Source organism: Nycticebus coucang, chromosome 9 (genome assembly GCF_027406575.1).
Source record: "Nycticebus coucang isolate mNycCou1 chromosome 9, mNycCou1.pri, whole genome shotgun sequence".
Lineage (NCBI taxonomy): Eukaryota > Metazoa > Chordata > Mammalia > Primates > Lorisidae > Nycticebus > Nycticebus coucang.
Window position 1 is genome coordinate 1,877,790 of NC_069788.1, and position 17,835 is coordinate 1,895,624.

A 17,835-nucleotide genomic window follows, 5' to 3' on the forward strand; every position below is an offset into this window, starting at 1 on the left:
ATAGTCCATCTCTCTCTTCCTCACCCACATTGTGATAGGTTTTTTTTTGATCACTATCTAGAATTTTGTATTTTATTTCAGACTGCACTTAATAGTTTTGTACATTTTGCAGGGGGACATTTTGGGGACATTATTGGGGAAATTTATTAAAAACCTAAATATGTGATATTTTAAATCCTTTATTGTCATTTCAACAATGTTCACAGCCTCTTCACCAGGCTAGATCCTATCCCAAGAAACCACCATCTCTGCTCATCCCTAAGAAGCAGCTCTCTTCTGATCAAGTTTTCCTGGAACTGCGTCCAGGCAGTCACATCACCAGGCTCCTCTCAGAACACTGCCTCTCTCGCTGTTCCCAGCACATCTGCAACTGCAATTCCAAATGAAGTCTTAGACCTCTTAAGCTCATCCATGAGGACTGGAAGCAACTTCTGCCAATGTTAATGTTGCTATTTTGGCCTCCTTGGATGAGACACTAATGTTCTTAATGACATCTAGGATGGTGTGTCCTTTTCAGAAGGCTTTCAGTTTACTCTGCACAGATTCATGAGAGGAATCACTATCTGTGGCAGCTGGAGCCTTACAAAATATGTTTCTTCAATACTAAGTCTTGAAGTTCGAAATTACTCCTTGATCCATGGGCTGTGGAGTGGAGTTGTGTCAGCAAGTGTGAAACCAACACCAGCCTCCTTGCCCATCCCCATCAGGGCCCTGGGTAACTACTTGAGCTGTCAGTGAGCAATGGTGTTTTGAAAGGAACCTTTTCTTCTAAGCAGTAGGTCTCAACAGTGGACTTCAAATATTCGGTAAACCATGCGGTAGACAGATGTGCTGTCATCCAGGCTTTGCTGTTCCATTCACAGAGCACAGGCAGGATGGATAGATTTAATGTAACTCTTAAAGGCCCTGGAATTTTCAGGGAATGAGCATTGGCTTCAACTTCAAGTCACCAGCTGGATTAGGAAAGGGAGTCAGCCTGTCCTTTGAAGCCTGAAAGCCTTGAAGCCAGGCATCAATTTCCCACCTCCGTATAGGAAAGCCTCAAATGTCATCTTCTTGCAGTAGAAAGCTGGTTCATCTTCACTGGAAATCTCTGGTTTGGTAGTCACTGTCATCATCATTAGCTGGATCTTCTGGATAACCTGCTGCACCTTCCACCTGAGCACCTGCTGCCTCACATTACACTTGCATCCATATTAGACTGTTCTTTCCTTAAGCCTCAGGAAGCAGCCCCTGCAGCATCAGACTCCTCCCCTGCAGCTCCCTCTCCTCTCTCAGCCCTTGGATAGTTGAAGGCAGTCAGGGCCTTCCTCTGCATGAGGCTTTGGCTTACGGGAACATTGACCTGGTTCAACCTTCTATCCAGACTTATCAAGCCTCCTCCACACCAGCAGTAACTTTCATTTTCTTTAGAGAGCTGCCCTTTGCATTTGTAGCTTGGCTGACTGGTCTGTCCCAGCTTTCAACATGCCTTCCTCACTGAGCATAGCCATTTCCAGATTTTGATTTCAAGTGAGAGACAAGTGACTTCTCCTTTCACTTCAACACTTAGAGGTCATTACAGGTTACTGATTGGCCTCATTTCAGTATTATTGTATCTTAGGGAATGGGGAGGCCCGAGGAGAGAGAGGCAGAGGAACAGCTTTTATAGACTAAGTTTGTCATCTTATATGGGCGCAGTTTGTGGTGCCCCAAAAGGATTGTAATGCTACACATAAAATCAAAGACCACAGATCACAGCCTACCACACAAGATATAACAACAATGAAAAAATTTGAAATATTGCAAGAATTATCAAAATGTGGCACAGAGGCACAGTGTGAGCTGTTGGAAAATGACACCTGTAGACTTGGCCTAATGCAGGGTTGCAACAAACCTCCAAATTGTAAAGTGTAATCTACAAAGTTCAATAAAACAAGGTGTGCCTGTATGAAATGCTTCTGGCTCATAGCTCATGTTTATCATAAACCTGTTAGTGGCAAAAATAGGAGAAGGGAACAGTAAAACTATATCCCATGGGGAAAATTCCTTTGTGCCTTTAAGTGAAAATTATTTTCAGAAAGTGTTTATTCTGGAAAATATTGATAAAATTAAACATTTTATAGGGATACCTGCTGGATCCTATTAAACTGCAGTATTTCTACTATATTCAGAAATAAAATATCATATCATTTAATTCATCGAGTATTAGTAAAAGCTTTTTTCCTCCATCAGAGAAAGTCAACAGATTAGGAAGCTTTATAACTGACTAAAAGAGATCATAATGAGAATTAAAAGAAAACAATTCCCTTTGCTGTCGGAAATTGTTTAAAGATATATTTGAGAATATAGGTGTTTAATTTTTGTTTTTCAGAGATTTATTCAGTATCTGGCCTCTAGAAATACGCTATTCAATCTCAGCAATTTTTTGGACAAAAGTGGATCCCATGGTGAGAATACTCATATTTATAATGTTTTGCTAATATTTTAATTTTCAAGTAAGGTTGTTAATCCAAATTCATTGCAACTGGTGGCTTCATCGGGTATTTAAGAAAAATGTAAAAATAACTTTTTAAATATGGCTTTAGAGTTTTTAATTATAGAAAGCATATAAAATAGGTGCTAATTACCTTTTGACATACTCAGTATTTACCTTAAAAAGTAACAATGGGTGTGCTGGACCCACACTTGTATACTTTTGAAGGTTCAGGAGACAATGAAATAAAAGATGCCTTCCAAGTTTGAAAAATGATTCCAGTCTTAAAGGCATTTTCCTTGTAGATGAATAAGGTTTGAATTACACTTGTGTGCTCACGCACCATATTTACCAGAGGCCTGTCATGTGGAAGGCAGGTGCGTCAAGCAAGCGGCTGTTATCAGATGGCGACAGGAATCAAGTCAGAAGCAGGCTATGTTTGAAACAGTAAACAAAAGTGCAAGGAAAATCAGAAAAGATATTCTGTACAAGGGTGGTAGTGTCGCTATATGGCAGAGTAACTAATTGAATAGTTTTGGAATGCCTCATGCCCAAAGTATTTTTGCCTAGAAGTAAGATGCTAAATGAGGCTTGTCTTATGCATTTGCTGGCCTTATCCTGCAACCATCTATATTTAGGGAGTTAAAAAAATTCATATTATACAAAGCACAACTGAAGGTATTTTATTAGCTTTATTTTTTTTCTCCCTGCCCCCAGGTTATGATATGTCCACCTTCATAAGGCGCTATAGTAGATACTTGAATGAAAAGGCTTTCTCTTACCGACAGATGGCATTTGATTTTGCCAGAGTGAAGAAAGGGTATGTTTTTTCTTTTTTATATTTATTTGAGGAAAATAAGTCCCTGAGGTATACTTGATTTATTTTAATTAAGTTTAAATACCAACTCATTCTAACCTTGAAGGCCTAGTTTTCAATTGCCTGAAAAATCACCAGTAAGCAATATAGATGTTAGTCTTGGGGTTGCAATATGAATTATTTTATTTATATTTTCATGCAGAAAAATATGATTTGCTGGCTGGGCACGGTGGCTTATGCCCATGACTCCTTCTGGGAGCCCAAGACAGGAAGATCCCTTGAGCTCAGGAATTCAAGACTAGCCTGAGCAAGAGTGAGACCCCCATCTCTATTAAAAATAGAAAAAATTAGTGGGGCATTGTAGTGGGCTCCTGTAGTCCAGCCACTCGGGAGGCTGAGACAGGAGGATCACTCGAGCCCAGGAGTTTGAGGTTCCTGTGAGCTAGGCTGACACCAGGGTACTCTAGCCCAGGTGACAGAGGGAGACTCTGTCTTTAAAAAAAAAAGAAAGAAAGAAAGAGAGAAAGAAAACCAACCTGATTTGATACTCAGAGTTCACATGCCATCACATTTTATTTGTTAAAATTAATTCAAAATTCTTAAATACGTATATACCTTTAAATAATTTATAAAAAAGAGAATTAAAACAAATTTTGTTTAAAAGAATAGAGGCTGTAGATGACCATAGCTATTTAAATGTATTTTGATTGAGGTGAAACTGTGATTGTGTGTGGTAGAGCTCTGTTTTTGAGAGGTGATACTGTCCTGGGAAGCACACACACACCCCTTCATATTCAAACTAACATGGATACTACCAAATGTTTGAGAAAATCTCATTGAAAGAGAAACACCTGAATTTTAATCCATAATTACTATGATTGATTTCTCTCTAAATAGATCTTTAAATCTCATCAGAAGTGTTCAGCTAGAAGTTTATGCAGGCTTACGCCTGTCCCCAGCTTGAAACAAAGCCCAGGTATCATAGAAGTTTTCATAGTTTAGTGTCTAGAACCCACATGAAGAGCTATTACTCTATCTCTGCAGTAGCCAATCTCACCGTAGCTTTGAGCTACTTTTTTATTATGGTGGTGAAAAATACCAACTTGTCCATTCAAAATAAATTATTTCCATGTGAGTGACTACTTCGTAAAATCAGGTCTTTTCCCTCGTCCCTTCTCAAGAGAGCTGACCAGTTGATATGCCTGCCTCTGGCTTCTTACGCAGTCCCACAGCCATTTCTGCCATTCCCAGCTCCATGGTGACCTCTCCACCCCTCTGTGGACGTGTAAGGACATTCTCGGTGCTGTCCTCACCACTGCAGTGGGAGAGCCTGACAGTGGCTGTTACCAGCCTGTCCACATGGTCTGGGATTCCCCAGCTGTTGTGGCACCACTGACCATTGGCCATTGCTGGGTGTGGGGCTCTCTCAGAGGCGGTGGGTGGGCACCTGTGCCCCTCTCACACACCCTCAGCATGAATTTCACTCCTGTCCTCTGCAGCCGGGTAAACTCTTATCCCTGTTTGGCAAACTGTGCTCATTGGCTGACGTTTCTTCACTCGATGGTAATAACTCAACGTGTCCTCCCAGTCCCATAGGTTTTGTAGACTTCCAAGACATGTTTTCACTTTCTCCAAAAAAGAAAAAAACTGGCTTTAATGAAAACTTATATTTTGAACATTATTACATCTGTTATGGATTTAGAAGAATTTATTCAGAAATTCAGCTGACCTCTTTTATGCGCACCACATTCCTTTCTTCCAGAGGACGGTATAGACGAAAGCAGGCCCTGCCCATGGTCAGGGGTGCGAACCAGCTGGGGCAGCAGGGCTGACCGAGGAGAGGGCACCAGCCTGAGACCCTCACTGGGAATCACTGAACAGGAGTGAGGGGCAGTTTAGCACAGTGCATGTGGGCCTGAAGTTCTCACGTACACGGAAAGTTTATCTGTTTCTTTTGAAAAAAAAATTGTAGGGCCGACGGTGTGATGAGGACGATGGCTCCGGAGAAGCTGCTGAAGAGCATGCCAATCCTGCAGGGGCAGATTGACGCCCTGCTGGAGTTTGACGTACGTATCTCACTAGGAGAGGCGTCCTGCACGCTCGTCTATTGTTCAAAGCGGGTACAGGGGGATGTGAAGATTTCCCCAGGAACAGCTTCAGATCTCCTGCATTTGGTAGATACTTAGTTCAGGCTGTTAAGCTCAGGAGAAATCATTGAGTTTCTACAGATTTTCCAGTTTACCTAGGTGTTTACTCAAGTCTGGGGAAAAGATGATATTCCTGAAATGTCGAGTTCTGGGCAGCATGGTGGGCCTCCCATGGTGCTCAGCAGGGTTGAAGTGTACACTGGATGTCCCTTCAGGCGGCTACGTAGGTGACTTACTGCCAGAACCATTTTACGGTTTATGTGACACTGCCCACCATCCATCAGAGATGACACCGGTCCTTCTGACAACATCAGCTTGATTTGTCTCTTAAAACCACACCTGTGTCTTGACTGTGGTGATAGATGCACCAACACACAGGTTGTGTAGAACTGAGCACACACAGAGATGAGCTCAAGTAAACCCAGGGGCTGAGTGAAGTCAGTGGATTGTGTCATTGTCACTGTCCTGGTGGTGACATTCCACTGTCATTTCTCATCATAAGACACTGCCCTGGGGAGGAACAGGGTAAATGGTGTATTTATTCTGTGTTCCTTTTTATAACTGTGTAGACAGTTGTTATTATCTCAAAATAAGTTTAAAAATTTGATTCATGAAAATAAAATATTTTGATACGTAGGAAGATTCTTACCTCCTGTTGTTAGCTTTCCTCTATTTTGGTGCTTACTTAAAACAAAGATTTTCCTTAAATATTAGTAACTTAAAGTCTCTGTTAAGATTATATAGTTGAGTCTCTGATTGAGTCCAAGTCACCAAATCTAATTCCTGTGAAATTTTAGTAAAACCAGGAAACCACCTAATTATTTTTTGACAGATTTCACGATGAGGACTTCACTAAATGCCTATGGAATTTCTTCTCTTAACTTTTTTTTTTACTTTATTTTTCTTTGCTTTTCTTGCCCTTAGTAAGGGTTCTGTCTCAAAGAGAACAGTCACACAGGGAGAAAGATCAGAGCCTGTGACACTGTCAGTAAGAGCTGAGGTGTTGGTGGCAGAGGGTTTAACTGGGGGTGAGTGGCCAAGAGTCTCAAGGATTATTTATTTCAAGGCAGCTGAAGCATTCCCCATGCCACCCTTCCTCTCCGAATCATCACAGGCCCCTGACACCTGAATTCTTTCACCACAGATAGGGAGATTGGAGGAGAGTTACATAACGCAAAAAGCAAAAAAAAAAAAAGCAGGTGTTCCGAAGCTGGTGTGTTGGTCTGTGGATGGTTGGTCGACCAGAGTAGTATATGTGTGCTTCTTAAATGATAGGACTGGCTTCATCAGTCAAGCAAAATGACTGATAGAAAATGCATGCAGCCCATCCTTCCATATTGGCACAGTAGCTAAAGGTGCTGCCCCAGCATCTGTGGAATCTGAGTGAATTTCTTGGTGATCATTTGAGACATTTTAATGTGATTGGAGAAAAGTTTTGACTGGAGCTGTGCAGCTAATATTAATTTCCATCTTTTCTAGGTGCATCCAAACGAACTGACAAACGGCGTCATAAATGCTGCATTTATGCTTCTTTTCAAAGACCTCATCAAACTTTTTGCTTGCTACAATGATGGTGTTATTAATTTACTCGGTGGGTGTCACCACGGAAATGCTTCTGGGCTGAGGGGACACGTGGTGAGACGGACAAGCTCTGTGGGCTATCTCTGTGGCCACCACGGCACGGTAAAGCCAGCGCCAGGCAGAATGCCTTGGCGGTGAGTCCACTGACATAGGTGGGCAGAGGAATGTGGGCAGAGCGGGTGAAGCCATCCCTTGGCTGCCTCTGATCGGACAGTTGATCCCTAGTAAAAGGAATTAATCCCCAGCCTGTTCCTGGGGGGTGGCTGATCTTCCCAGTCTATGGTGTTATGACAGAGTCTTGGCATTTATCATTTTATGCCAGCAGTGACGGTGGTCAGGCAAGTGACGGTGGTCAGCAGTGACGGTGGTCAGGCAAGCCTTAGTGGTGGGAAGCATGTCAGTAACCCCTGATTCTGATGTCATGGCCACGTCCATGAGGTTCTCCTAGCTCCTGATCATTGAGAGCCTTTCTATGGTGTCTGCCCAGGGGTTTGTGTTCACACGTGAAGCAGACAGTCTTGTGCCCTTGATCATTCTTCATCCATCCCCTCCCTTCTCCCCAGACTTTCTTGTTGTCAATCCTCCAACTTTTTTTCCAAGTTCCTCATTCAGGCCAATGTTACTACCTGTGATCAGATGTTGTTCCAAGTGCATGTACTTTGCCATCTTTCATTTGACACAAAGGGGAAAATCAGACAGGTTCCTGGCTGGAAGTCTGACTTGCTAGGGGACTTCTCTCTGCCGTCAAGGGCTCCCCTGCTATGGAATTGTGATTCAGCAGGTCACGTCCTGCTGGTCCCAGCATGAGGGAACATCTCTAAACCAATGTTGCATCGTTTTCTTCCTCACTTAGCTGGTCCTAAGGCCCTGTCTGGAGACCATAGGCACAATCCAAGGAAGATTGGCAGCAGAGAAGAGCAGGTGTTCTGGGAATGTGAGCCCCTATTCAGACAGTTCACGGCTTACTCCCAGCCTGGTCAGGGCTGGCCACTTCTGTTTGAGGGTGGGGTTCTTGCCCTGCTCGGCGCCTGCAGCCACGTTAGGCCTAATGATCACTTGCTGTTCCATGGTCAGGATCTATGTCCCTAAAAGTAACCCAGAGCAGTCTTTCCAAAGGAGGTTAGTTCTTGTGTGACAATGACATGACTCTGCCTCAAAGCAGTGGGGCCAGTGTTGGAGCACACCAAGGTGTACCCAGCATTTGGACCTGCTGAGGACGTTCTGAGGAGGCCCCCTGTGGCTGCAGTTTGAAGCAGCTGCAGAGTCTCCTTGATCTGGGTCCACTCGTATCTGACACCTTCACAGACATTCCATGCAGAGCAGCACACGCCTGTCCCCTGTGTCGCCTCCAAAGACAAAGCAGCTCAGAAAACTTCTGCTTCTGCGTTAGTCACCGAGAGAGGAGCAGTGCAGAATGTGTCTTTTGCATGGAGGGCATTTCCCTGAGAGGCCCAGACTTTTGGACCCTCAGAAACTTCATTGAGGTTGAGGGTCTCTGAATTTTCATGACTTCTGTCTCCCATCCTTTGACATGAATGTGACTTATGGAGACATCTGGCACACCTGAGATTCTCACCTGGTAGTTAGTCTTGTGGGATCGTGAGAGCTGGAGAGGTTGATATCCCAGAAGTAAGACAGGGAGGGTGTGCTACTGTCCCAGCCACAGGACAGCAAACTACTTCTGAAGTTCTCTGCTTCCTAAGGTAAACATGAAAGCCTTCTCTAGTCCAATAGCTGTCTGTCAGGTAGGAGGTGTGCTCAATTTCCTGTGGTTAAGGAGGACACATCTAGATCTCTGAAAATAAGATTAATAACCCAGTTGACCTGTTTTTTTTGTTTGTTTGTTTTGGCCAGGGCTGGGTTTGAACCCACCGCCTCTGGAATATGGGGCCGGCACCCTACTCCTTTGAGCCACAGGTGCCACCCTGACTTGTTGTTATTACAACATCCAAAATCCACACCACATATGCAAGTTAATAGGATGTGATAGAATTCCTACTCTGTATCTCTACAGAGATCAGGAAACCTGTATGGGGATTCTTCTTGTTTCAAAATTTGTCTGTATCTGAGGAAATTCCCACAGATAGTTTTGAGCAACCATTGGATGTAATGTCCTTTTATAACTTAATTCCCATAAAGCCTCCACTCAGATTTTAGAGCACAGAGAACACTTTGGGTCCCCAGGGAGTAACAACAACCTAGGGTTGGTCTCTCTGAAACGTTCAGTGGCGTGATGCTGACTCCTATGTCCAGCCTCACATTGAGGATCCTGGGGGTTGCCACTGTGCCCCAACAATATTAAAAGGCTGAACTGGCTGATGCATCAACAGCTTCTCCTGGATCCACTAGAGATCTGAGGACACAAACAAACACCCACCCCAGGCCTGGAGGAGCAGGCAGGTGAGCACGGTGAGCCCAGCTTATGGGGAGACACATGAACGGAATGTTCCTCAGGAGCCAGTGCTTGGCAGGAGCCTGGTCATCACCCAAGAGCTGCTGGAGGCACAGCTTGGACGAGTCTGAGAGCTGGAGAGTCGGGGGAGCAGTTGCAGGGAGCACAGGCACATCTGTTTCACCTCCAGGAGCTCAACCAGGTTCCCATAGTAGGTGAGGAAGAACAATCAATGAAACTGAAAACAGAAAATCAGTAGAGAAAATTAATAAAACCAAAAGCTGGTTCTTTGGAAAGATCAATAAAATTAATAAGTCTCTAGTCAGGCTAATAGAAGAAAAAGACCCAAAATGCTAATATTGGAAATTAAAGATGGGACGTAAGTACAGATTTCATGGGCATTAAAAGGATAATAAGAGGGTATTATGAACAACTCTGTGCCCACAGATTTGGTAACCTGGATGAAACGGAGCGACTCCTGCAAAGACATAATCAGCTGCTATGGTTTAATAAAAATAAATAAATATAAAAAAATAATAATAAATAAATAAATAAGACATAATCAGCTGAAACTCACACAAGAAAGAGCCCAACAGGCCTGTGTCCAGTCAGAACATCAGTCAATAATTAGTAACTTTGAGAACAGAAAGCAGCAAGCTTAGATGGGCTCACTAGCAAATCTTACTAAATATTTCAGTGAGAAATTATATCAGTTCTCTATAGTATCTTCTGGAAGATGGAAGCAGAAGGGATACTTTGTAACTCATTCTATGAGGCCAGCAAAATGGTAACTCTGAAACCAAACTAAGACCCTACAGGAAAATTAAGCTACAGACCAACTTCTCTCATGGACACAGATGGAAAATCCTCAACAAAGTATCAGCAAATGAAAAACAGCAATGTATAAAAAGAATTATACACCAGGACCAAGTGGGTTTTATCCAGGTGTCCAAAGCTGGTCCAGCATTTGATAATCAATTAACCTACTGCATCAACAAGCTGAAAGAGAAAAATCACATGATCCTATCAACAGATGCAAAAAAAAAAACTTGACAAAGTTAAACACCTACTCATGACAAACATTCTCAGTGCTCTAGGAATAGAGGGAAAGGAATGTCCTCAGCTTGATGAATGTCTGTAAAAGATTTGCAGCTGACATCATGCTTAGTGGTGAAAAACCAGCAGCTTTCTCACTAAAGTCAGTAGCGCGACAAAGTGTCCCCTGTCACCAGCACTTTTCACCATCACAGTGGAAGTCCAAGCTGCTGCAATAGACAGGGACAGGAAATAAAAGGTGTACAGACTGGGAATGAAGAAATAAAATTGTCTTTGTTCACAGATGACATGATTGTGGAAAATTTGAAAGAATTTGCAAAAGGAAGAATGCTGAACTAGTAAGCGATTCTAACAAGGTTGCAGGATAAAAGGTTAATACACAAAAGTCAACTGCTTTCTGACATACCAGCAATGAACAAGTGAAATTTGAAATGAAAAACACAATACTATGTTTATTAGTACGCCTAAAAATTAAATATTTAGATATAAACCTAACAATGTATCTTTAAAGTCTATATGAGGAAACTCTGATGAAAGAATTCAAAGAACTATATGAACAGAGAGAAATTTAATGTTCATGGAAAGGCAGATACAATATATTGTCAATATGTCGGTTCTTCCCAAATTGACTTGTAGATTCAGTACAGTACCGTCCAAAATTCTAGCAAGTTATTTTGTGGATATTGACAGACTAATTTTAAAGCTTCTATGGGGGGGGGCAAAAGACCCAGAATAGCCAACACAATAGTGATGAAGAGGGAAAAAGCTGAAGGATTGACACAGCCGAACTTCAAAGCCTTCCGTAAAGCTGCAGTCACCCGGACGACACGGCACTGACAAAGAACAGAGAAACAATGAGTGGAACGGAGGACACAGCGGGAGCCCAGAGATACACCCGCTGCTAACTGGTCTGCAACAAAGGAGCAGACACAGTCTCTTTAATAAGAGGTGCTGCCACCACTGGGCACGCGTCTGTAAGAAGATGAAACTAGACACAGACCTCACATTGTCCACAAAAAATTAATGCGGCTCGCAGCCCTACATGTAAAATGCAAAACTATAAAACTCCTGGATAACATAGGAGAAAACCTGGATGACCTTGGGTGTGGTGATGGCTTTTTAGATGCCTGTATAATGCCAAGGGCATGATCCCTGAAAGAAAGAATTGGTGAGCTGGTGTCGATTCACTCTGAAGACTCTGTGAACAGCAGTGGGCAAGAGAATGGGAAGACAGACATGCCGCAGGCTGCAAGGTAAGGTACCATGTCTGATAAAGAACTGTTATCTGGGGAGTGTTAAAAAGATGGTGGCCGAGTAACAGCCTCCTTGCATCTGGCACCGTGAGTCTGGGGAGATAGGACTCCAGGCATCTCTGGTTGGTGGGATCTGCCTATCATCACCCCTGTGAGGATACAGGGAGTCAGCAAGAGACTTCTGGACCCCAAGAGGAGGACTAAAACAGTGGAAAAACGGCATGAGAACTTAAAGAGCAAGAGGAAGTGAAAGGAAAATTAGGGCAAGGAAACAGATAAAAGAAATCACTCATGAGGAAGAATCAGCAGAAAACTCCAGGCAACATGAAGAACCAGTCCAGAACAACCCCGCCAAGGGACCATGAGGTAGCTACTGCAGAGGATTCCACCTATAAAGAAATGTTAGGAATGACAGAAAGGGAATTTAGAATACACATGATGAAAACAATGAAAGAAATGATGGAAACAATGAAGGAAACTGCTAATAAAGTGGAAAATAACCAAAAGGAAATCCAAAAACAGAATCAAATAAGAGATGAACGATATGAAGAATATAAAAAGGATATAGCAGAGCTGAAGGAACTGAAACAGTCAATCAGTGAACTTAAAGATGCAATGGAAAGTATCAGCAACAGGTTAAACCATGCAGAAGAAAGAATTTCAGAGGTAGAAGACAAAGTTCTTGAGATAACTCAGATAGTAAAAGAGGCCGAAAAGAAGAGAGAGAAAGCAGAATGTTCACTGTCAGAATTATGGGACTTTATGAAGTGTTCCAACATACGAGTTATAGGAATTCCAGAAGGGGAAGAAGAATGCCCCAGAGGAATGGAAGCCATACTAGAGAATATTATAAAAGAAAATTTCCCAGGGCGGCGCCTATGGCTCAAGGAGTAGGGTGCCGGTCCCATTTGCCAGAGGTGGTGGGTTCAAACCTAGCCCCGGCCAAAAAAAAAAACCAAAAAAGAAAATTTCCCAAATATCACCAAAGATTCTGACACACTGCTTTCAGAGGGATATCGGTCCCCAGGTCGCCTCAACTCTAACCAAGCTTCTCCAAGACACATTGTGATGAACCTGTCCAAAGTCAAGACAAAAGAAAAGATTCTGCCAGCTGTCAGGAGTAAGCGCCAGTTGACCCACAGGGGCAAATCCATCAGAGTGACTGCAGACTTCTCTAATGAAACTTTCCAAGCAAGAAGACAATGGTCATCTACCTTTAATCTACTTAAACAGAACAATTTCCAGCCCAGAATTCTGTACCCTGCTAAGCTAAGCTTAAAAATTGATGGAGAAATCAAATCATTTACGGATATACAAATTGAGGAAATTCGCCACAACAAGACCAGCTCTACAGGAAATACTTCAACCTGTTCTGCACACTGACCACCACAATGGATCAGCAGCAAAGTAAGAACTCAGAAATTAAAGGACAGAACCAAACATCCACACTGATGCAAAAGATAAAGCTAAGCAATGGACTCTCACCAAATAAGACGAATAGAATACTACCACACTTATCAATTATCTCAATAAATGTTAATGGCTTGAATTCCCCATAGAGACATAGATTGGCTGACTGGATTAAAAAACATAAGCCATCCATTTGCTGTCTGCAAGAAACACACCTGGCTTCAAAAGACAATTTAAAGCTCCGAGTCAAGGGTTGGAAGACAATTTTTCAGGCAAATGGAATTCAAAAGAAAAGAGGAGTTGCAATCTTATTTTCAGATACATGTGGATTTAAAGCAACTAAAGTCAAAAAAGACAAAGATGGTCACTTTATATTGGTCAAGGGAAAAATACAACGAGAAGACGTTTCAATTCTGAATATTTATGCACCCAGTTTAAATGCTCCCAGATTCTTGAAACAGACCTTACTCAGTCTGAGCAATGTGATATCTGATAATACCATCATAACAGGGGACTTTAACACTCCTCTTACAGAGCTGGACAGATCCTCTAAACAGAAATTAAACAAAGATATAAGAGATTTAAATGAGACCCTAGAACAACTGTGCTTAATAGATGCATATAGAACACTCCATCCCAAAGATAAAGAATATACATTCTTCTCATCACCCCACGGAACATTCTCCAAAATTGATCATGTCCTGGGACACAAAACAAATATCATCAGAAGCAAAAGAATTGAAATTTTACCTTGTATCTTCTCAGACCATAAGGCACTAAAGGTGGAACTCAACTCTAACAAAAACGCTCGACCCCACACAAAGACATGGAAATTAAACAATCTTCTGTTGAATAACAGATGGGTGAAGGAAGAAATAAAACAGGAAATCATTAACTTCCTTGAGCATAACAACAATGAAGACACAAGCTACCAAAACCTGTGGGATACTGCAAAAGCAGTTTTGACAGGAAAATTCATCACTTTAGATGCCTACATTCGAAAAACAGAAAGAGAGCGCATCAACAATCTCGCAAGTATCTTATGGAATTGGAAAAAGAAGAACAATTTAAGCCTAAACTCAGTAGAAGAAAAGAAATATCCAAAATCAAATCAGAGATCAATGAAATTGAAAACAAAAGAATCATTCAGAAAATTAATGAAACAAGGAGTTGGTTTTTTGAAAAAATTAATAAAATAGATAAACCATTGGCCAGACTAACGAGGAATAGAAAAGTAAAATCTCTAGTAACCTCAATCAGAAATGATAAAGGGGAAATAACAACTGATCCCACAGAGATACAAGAGATCATCTCTGAATACTACCAGAAGCTCTATGCCCAAAAATTTGACAATGTGAAGGAAATGGATCAATATTTGGAATCACACCCTCTCCCTAGACTTAGCCAGGAAGAAATAGATCTCCTGAACAGACCAATTTCAAGCACTGAGATTAAAGAAACAATAAAAAAGCTTCCAACCAAAAAATGCCCTGGTCCAGATGGCTTCACACCAGAATTCTATCAAACCTTCAAGGAAGAGCTTATTCCTGTACTGCAGACATTATTCCAAAAAACTGAGGAAGAAGGAATCTTCCCCAACACATTCTATGAAGCAAACATCACCCTGATACCAAAACCAGGAAAAGACCCAAACAAAAAGGAGATTTTCAGACCAATCTCACTCATGAACATAGATGCAAAAATTCTCAACAAAATCCTAGCCAATATATTACAGCTTATCATCAAAAAAGTCATTCATCATGATCAAGTAGGCTTCATCCCAGGGATGCAAGGCTGGTTTAACATACGCAAGTCCATAAACGTTATCCACCATATTAACAGAGGCAAAAATAAAGATCACATGATCCTCTCAATAGGTGCAGAAAAAGCATTTGATAAAATCCAGCATCCTTTTCTAATTAGAACACTGAAGAGTATAGGCATAGGTGGCACATTTCTAAAACTGATTGAAGCTATCTATGACAAACCCACAGCTAATATTTTACTGAATGGAGAAAAACTGAAAGCTTTTCCTCTTAGAACTGGAATCAGACAAGGTTGTCCTCTGTCACCTTTACTATTCAACATGGTGCTGGAAGTTCTAGCCAATACAATTAGGCAAGACAAGGAAATAAAGGGAATCCAAATGGGAGCAGAGGAGGTCAAACTCTCCCTCTTTGCTGATGACATGATCTTATACTTAGAGAACCCCAAAGACTCAACCACAAGACTCAAAAAATACAGTAATGTTTCAGGATATAAAATCAATGTCCACAAGTCAGTAGCCTTTGTATACACCAATAACAGTCAAGATGAGAAGGTAATTAAGGACACAACTCCCTTCACCATAGTTTCAAAGAAAATGAAATACCTAGGAATATACCTAACGAAGGAGGTGAAGGACCTCTACAAAGAAAACTATGAAATCCTCAGAAAGGAAATAGCAGAGGATATTAACAAATGGAAGAACATACCATGCTCATGGATGGGAAGAATCAACATTGTTAAAATGTCTATCCTTCCCAAAGCAATCTACCTATTCAATGCCATTCCTATCAAAATACCAACATCGTACTTTCAAGATTTGGAAAAAATGATTCTGCGTTTTGTATGGAACCAGAAAAAAACCCATATAGCTAAGGCTGTTCTTAGTAATAAAAATAAAGCTGGGGGCATCAGCATACCAGATTTTAGTCTGTACTACAAAGCCATAGTGGTCAAGACAGCATGGTACTGGCACAAAAACAGAGACATAGACACTTGGAATCGAATTGAAAACCAAGAAATGAAACTAACATCTTACAACCACCTAATCTTCGATAAACCAAATAAGAACATACCTTGGGGGAAAGATTCCCTATTCAATAAATGGTGCTGGGAGAACTGGATGTCTACATGTAAAAGACTGAAACTGGACCCACACCTTTCCCCACTCACAAAAATTGATTCAAGATGGATAAAGGACTTAAATTTAAGGCATGAAACAATAAAAATCCTCCAAGAAAGCATATGAAAAACACTGGAAGATATTGGCCTGGGGAAAGACTTCATGAAGAAGACTGCCATGGCAATTGCAACAACAACAAAAATAAACAAATGGGACTTCTTTAAACTGAAAAGCTTCTGTACAGCTAAGGACACAATAACCAAAGCAAAGAGACAACCTACACAATGGGAAAGGATATTTGCATATTTTCAAGCAGACAAAAGCTTGATAACTAGGATCTATAGAGAACTCAACTTAATCCACATGAAAAAAGCCAACAATCCCATATATCAATGGGCAAGAGATATGAATAGAACCTTCTCTAAAGAAGACAGACGAATGGCTAACAAACACATGAAAAAATGTTCACCATCTCTATATATTAGAGAAATGCAAATCAAAACAACCCTGAGATATCATCTAACCCCAGTGAGCATGGCCCACATCACAAAATCTCAAAACTGCAGATGCTGGCGTGGATGTGGAGAGAAGGGAACACTTTTACACTGCTGGTGGGACTGCAAACTAGTACAACCTTTCTGGAAGGAAGTATGGAGAAACCTCAAAGCACTCAAGCTAGACCTCCCATTTGATCCTGCAATCCCATTACTGGGCATCTACCCAGAAGGAAAAAAATCCTTTTATCATAAGGACACTTGTACTAGACTGTTTATTGTAGCTCAATTTACAATCGCCAAAATGTGGAAACAGCCTAAATGCCCACCAACTCAGGAATGGATTAACAATCTGTGATATATGTATACTATGGAATACTATTGAGCTATTTAAAAAAATGGAGTCTTTACATCCTTCGTATTAACCTAGATGGAAGTGGAAGACATTATTCTTAGTAAAGCATCACAAGAATGGAGAAGCATGAATCCTATGTACTCAATTTTGATATGAGGACAATTAATGACAATTAAGGTTATGGGGGGGAAGCAGAAAGAGGGACGGAGGGAGGGGGCTGGGGCCTTGGTGTGTGTCACACTTTATGGGGGCAAGACATGATTGCAAGAGGGACTTTACCTAACAATTGCAATCAATGTAACCTGGCTTATTGTACCCTCAATGAATCCCCAACAGTAAAAAATAAAATAAAATAAAATAAAAGAACTGTTATCTGGAATATACTCTCTAACTCAGCAATCAGATAAAACCCAATTTAATTAACAGATGCCTCACCACCAAAGATACATAGATGTCAAATGAACCTGTGGAAGACTCAGTCCATGTCGGATGTCAGTAGGAAGTACTAATTAAAACAACAGTGATGTGCCACTGGACACCTGTTAGAAAGGAGATGATAGCCAGAGGCGAGGCAGTGGGGACAGTCCATCATTCCCCAGAGACTCAGGGGATGCAAAATTGCGCAGCCACTTTGGAAGAGAGTTTGGCAGTTTCTTACACAGCTAGCTACACTCTTAGCATCTCTTAGCAACCAGCAGTGGTGTTCCTCAGTATTTACCCAAAGGGATTGAAAGCTTAGTGTGCACAAACCCTGCACATCAATTGATAGCTTCAGTGCCAAAACGTGGAAGCAGGCATGACGTCCTTCAGGAAGTGGATGGATGAACTACAGCACGTCCAGGCCGTGGACATCATCCATGCTAAACATGAGCTTTCAAGCCGTGAAGACCCCTGGGGAACTGTGCATGTGACAAGGGGAAACAGCCGTCTGTGACGTGACATGCTGTGTCATTCCAACAGTGTGACGTCCCGGAAAAGGCAGACCATG

At 41.7% G+C, this 17,835-nt stretch overlaps 1 protein-coding gene across 6 annotated transcripts in view; it reads left to right on the top strand.

Annotated features, from left to right (window-relative positions):
• The window catches only part of SNAP91 (synaptosome associated protein 91), a 177,004-nt gene that overhangs the window by 55,836 nt on the left and 103,333 nt on the right, over nt 1–17,835 (top strand). For all 6 annotated transcript variants that reach the window (XM_053602336.1, XM_053602340.1, XM_053602337.1 and 3 more), the window contains exons 4-7: nt 2,354–2,429; nt 3,173–3,275; nt 5,245–5,338; nt 6,899–7,010. In XM_053602336.1, the coding sequence (XP_053458311.1) occupies nt 2,354–2,429; nt 3,173–3,275; nt 5,245–5,338; nt 6,899–7,010 (385 nt within the window). The remainder of the gene's footprint in view (nt 1–2,353; nt 2,430–3,172; nt 3,276–5,244; nt 5,339–6,898; nt 7,011–17,835) is intronic.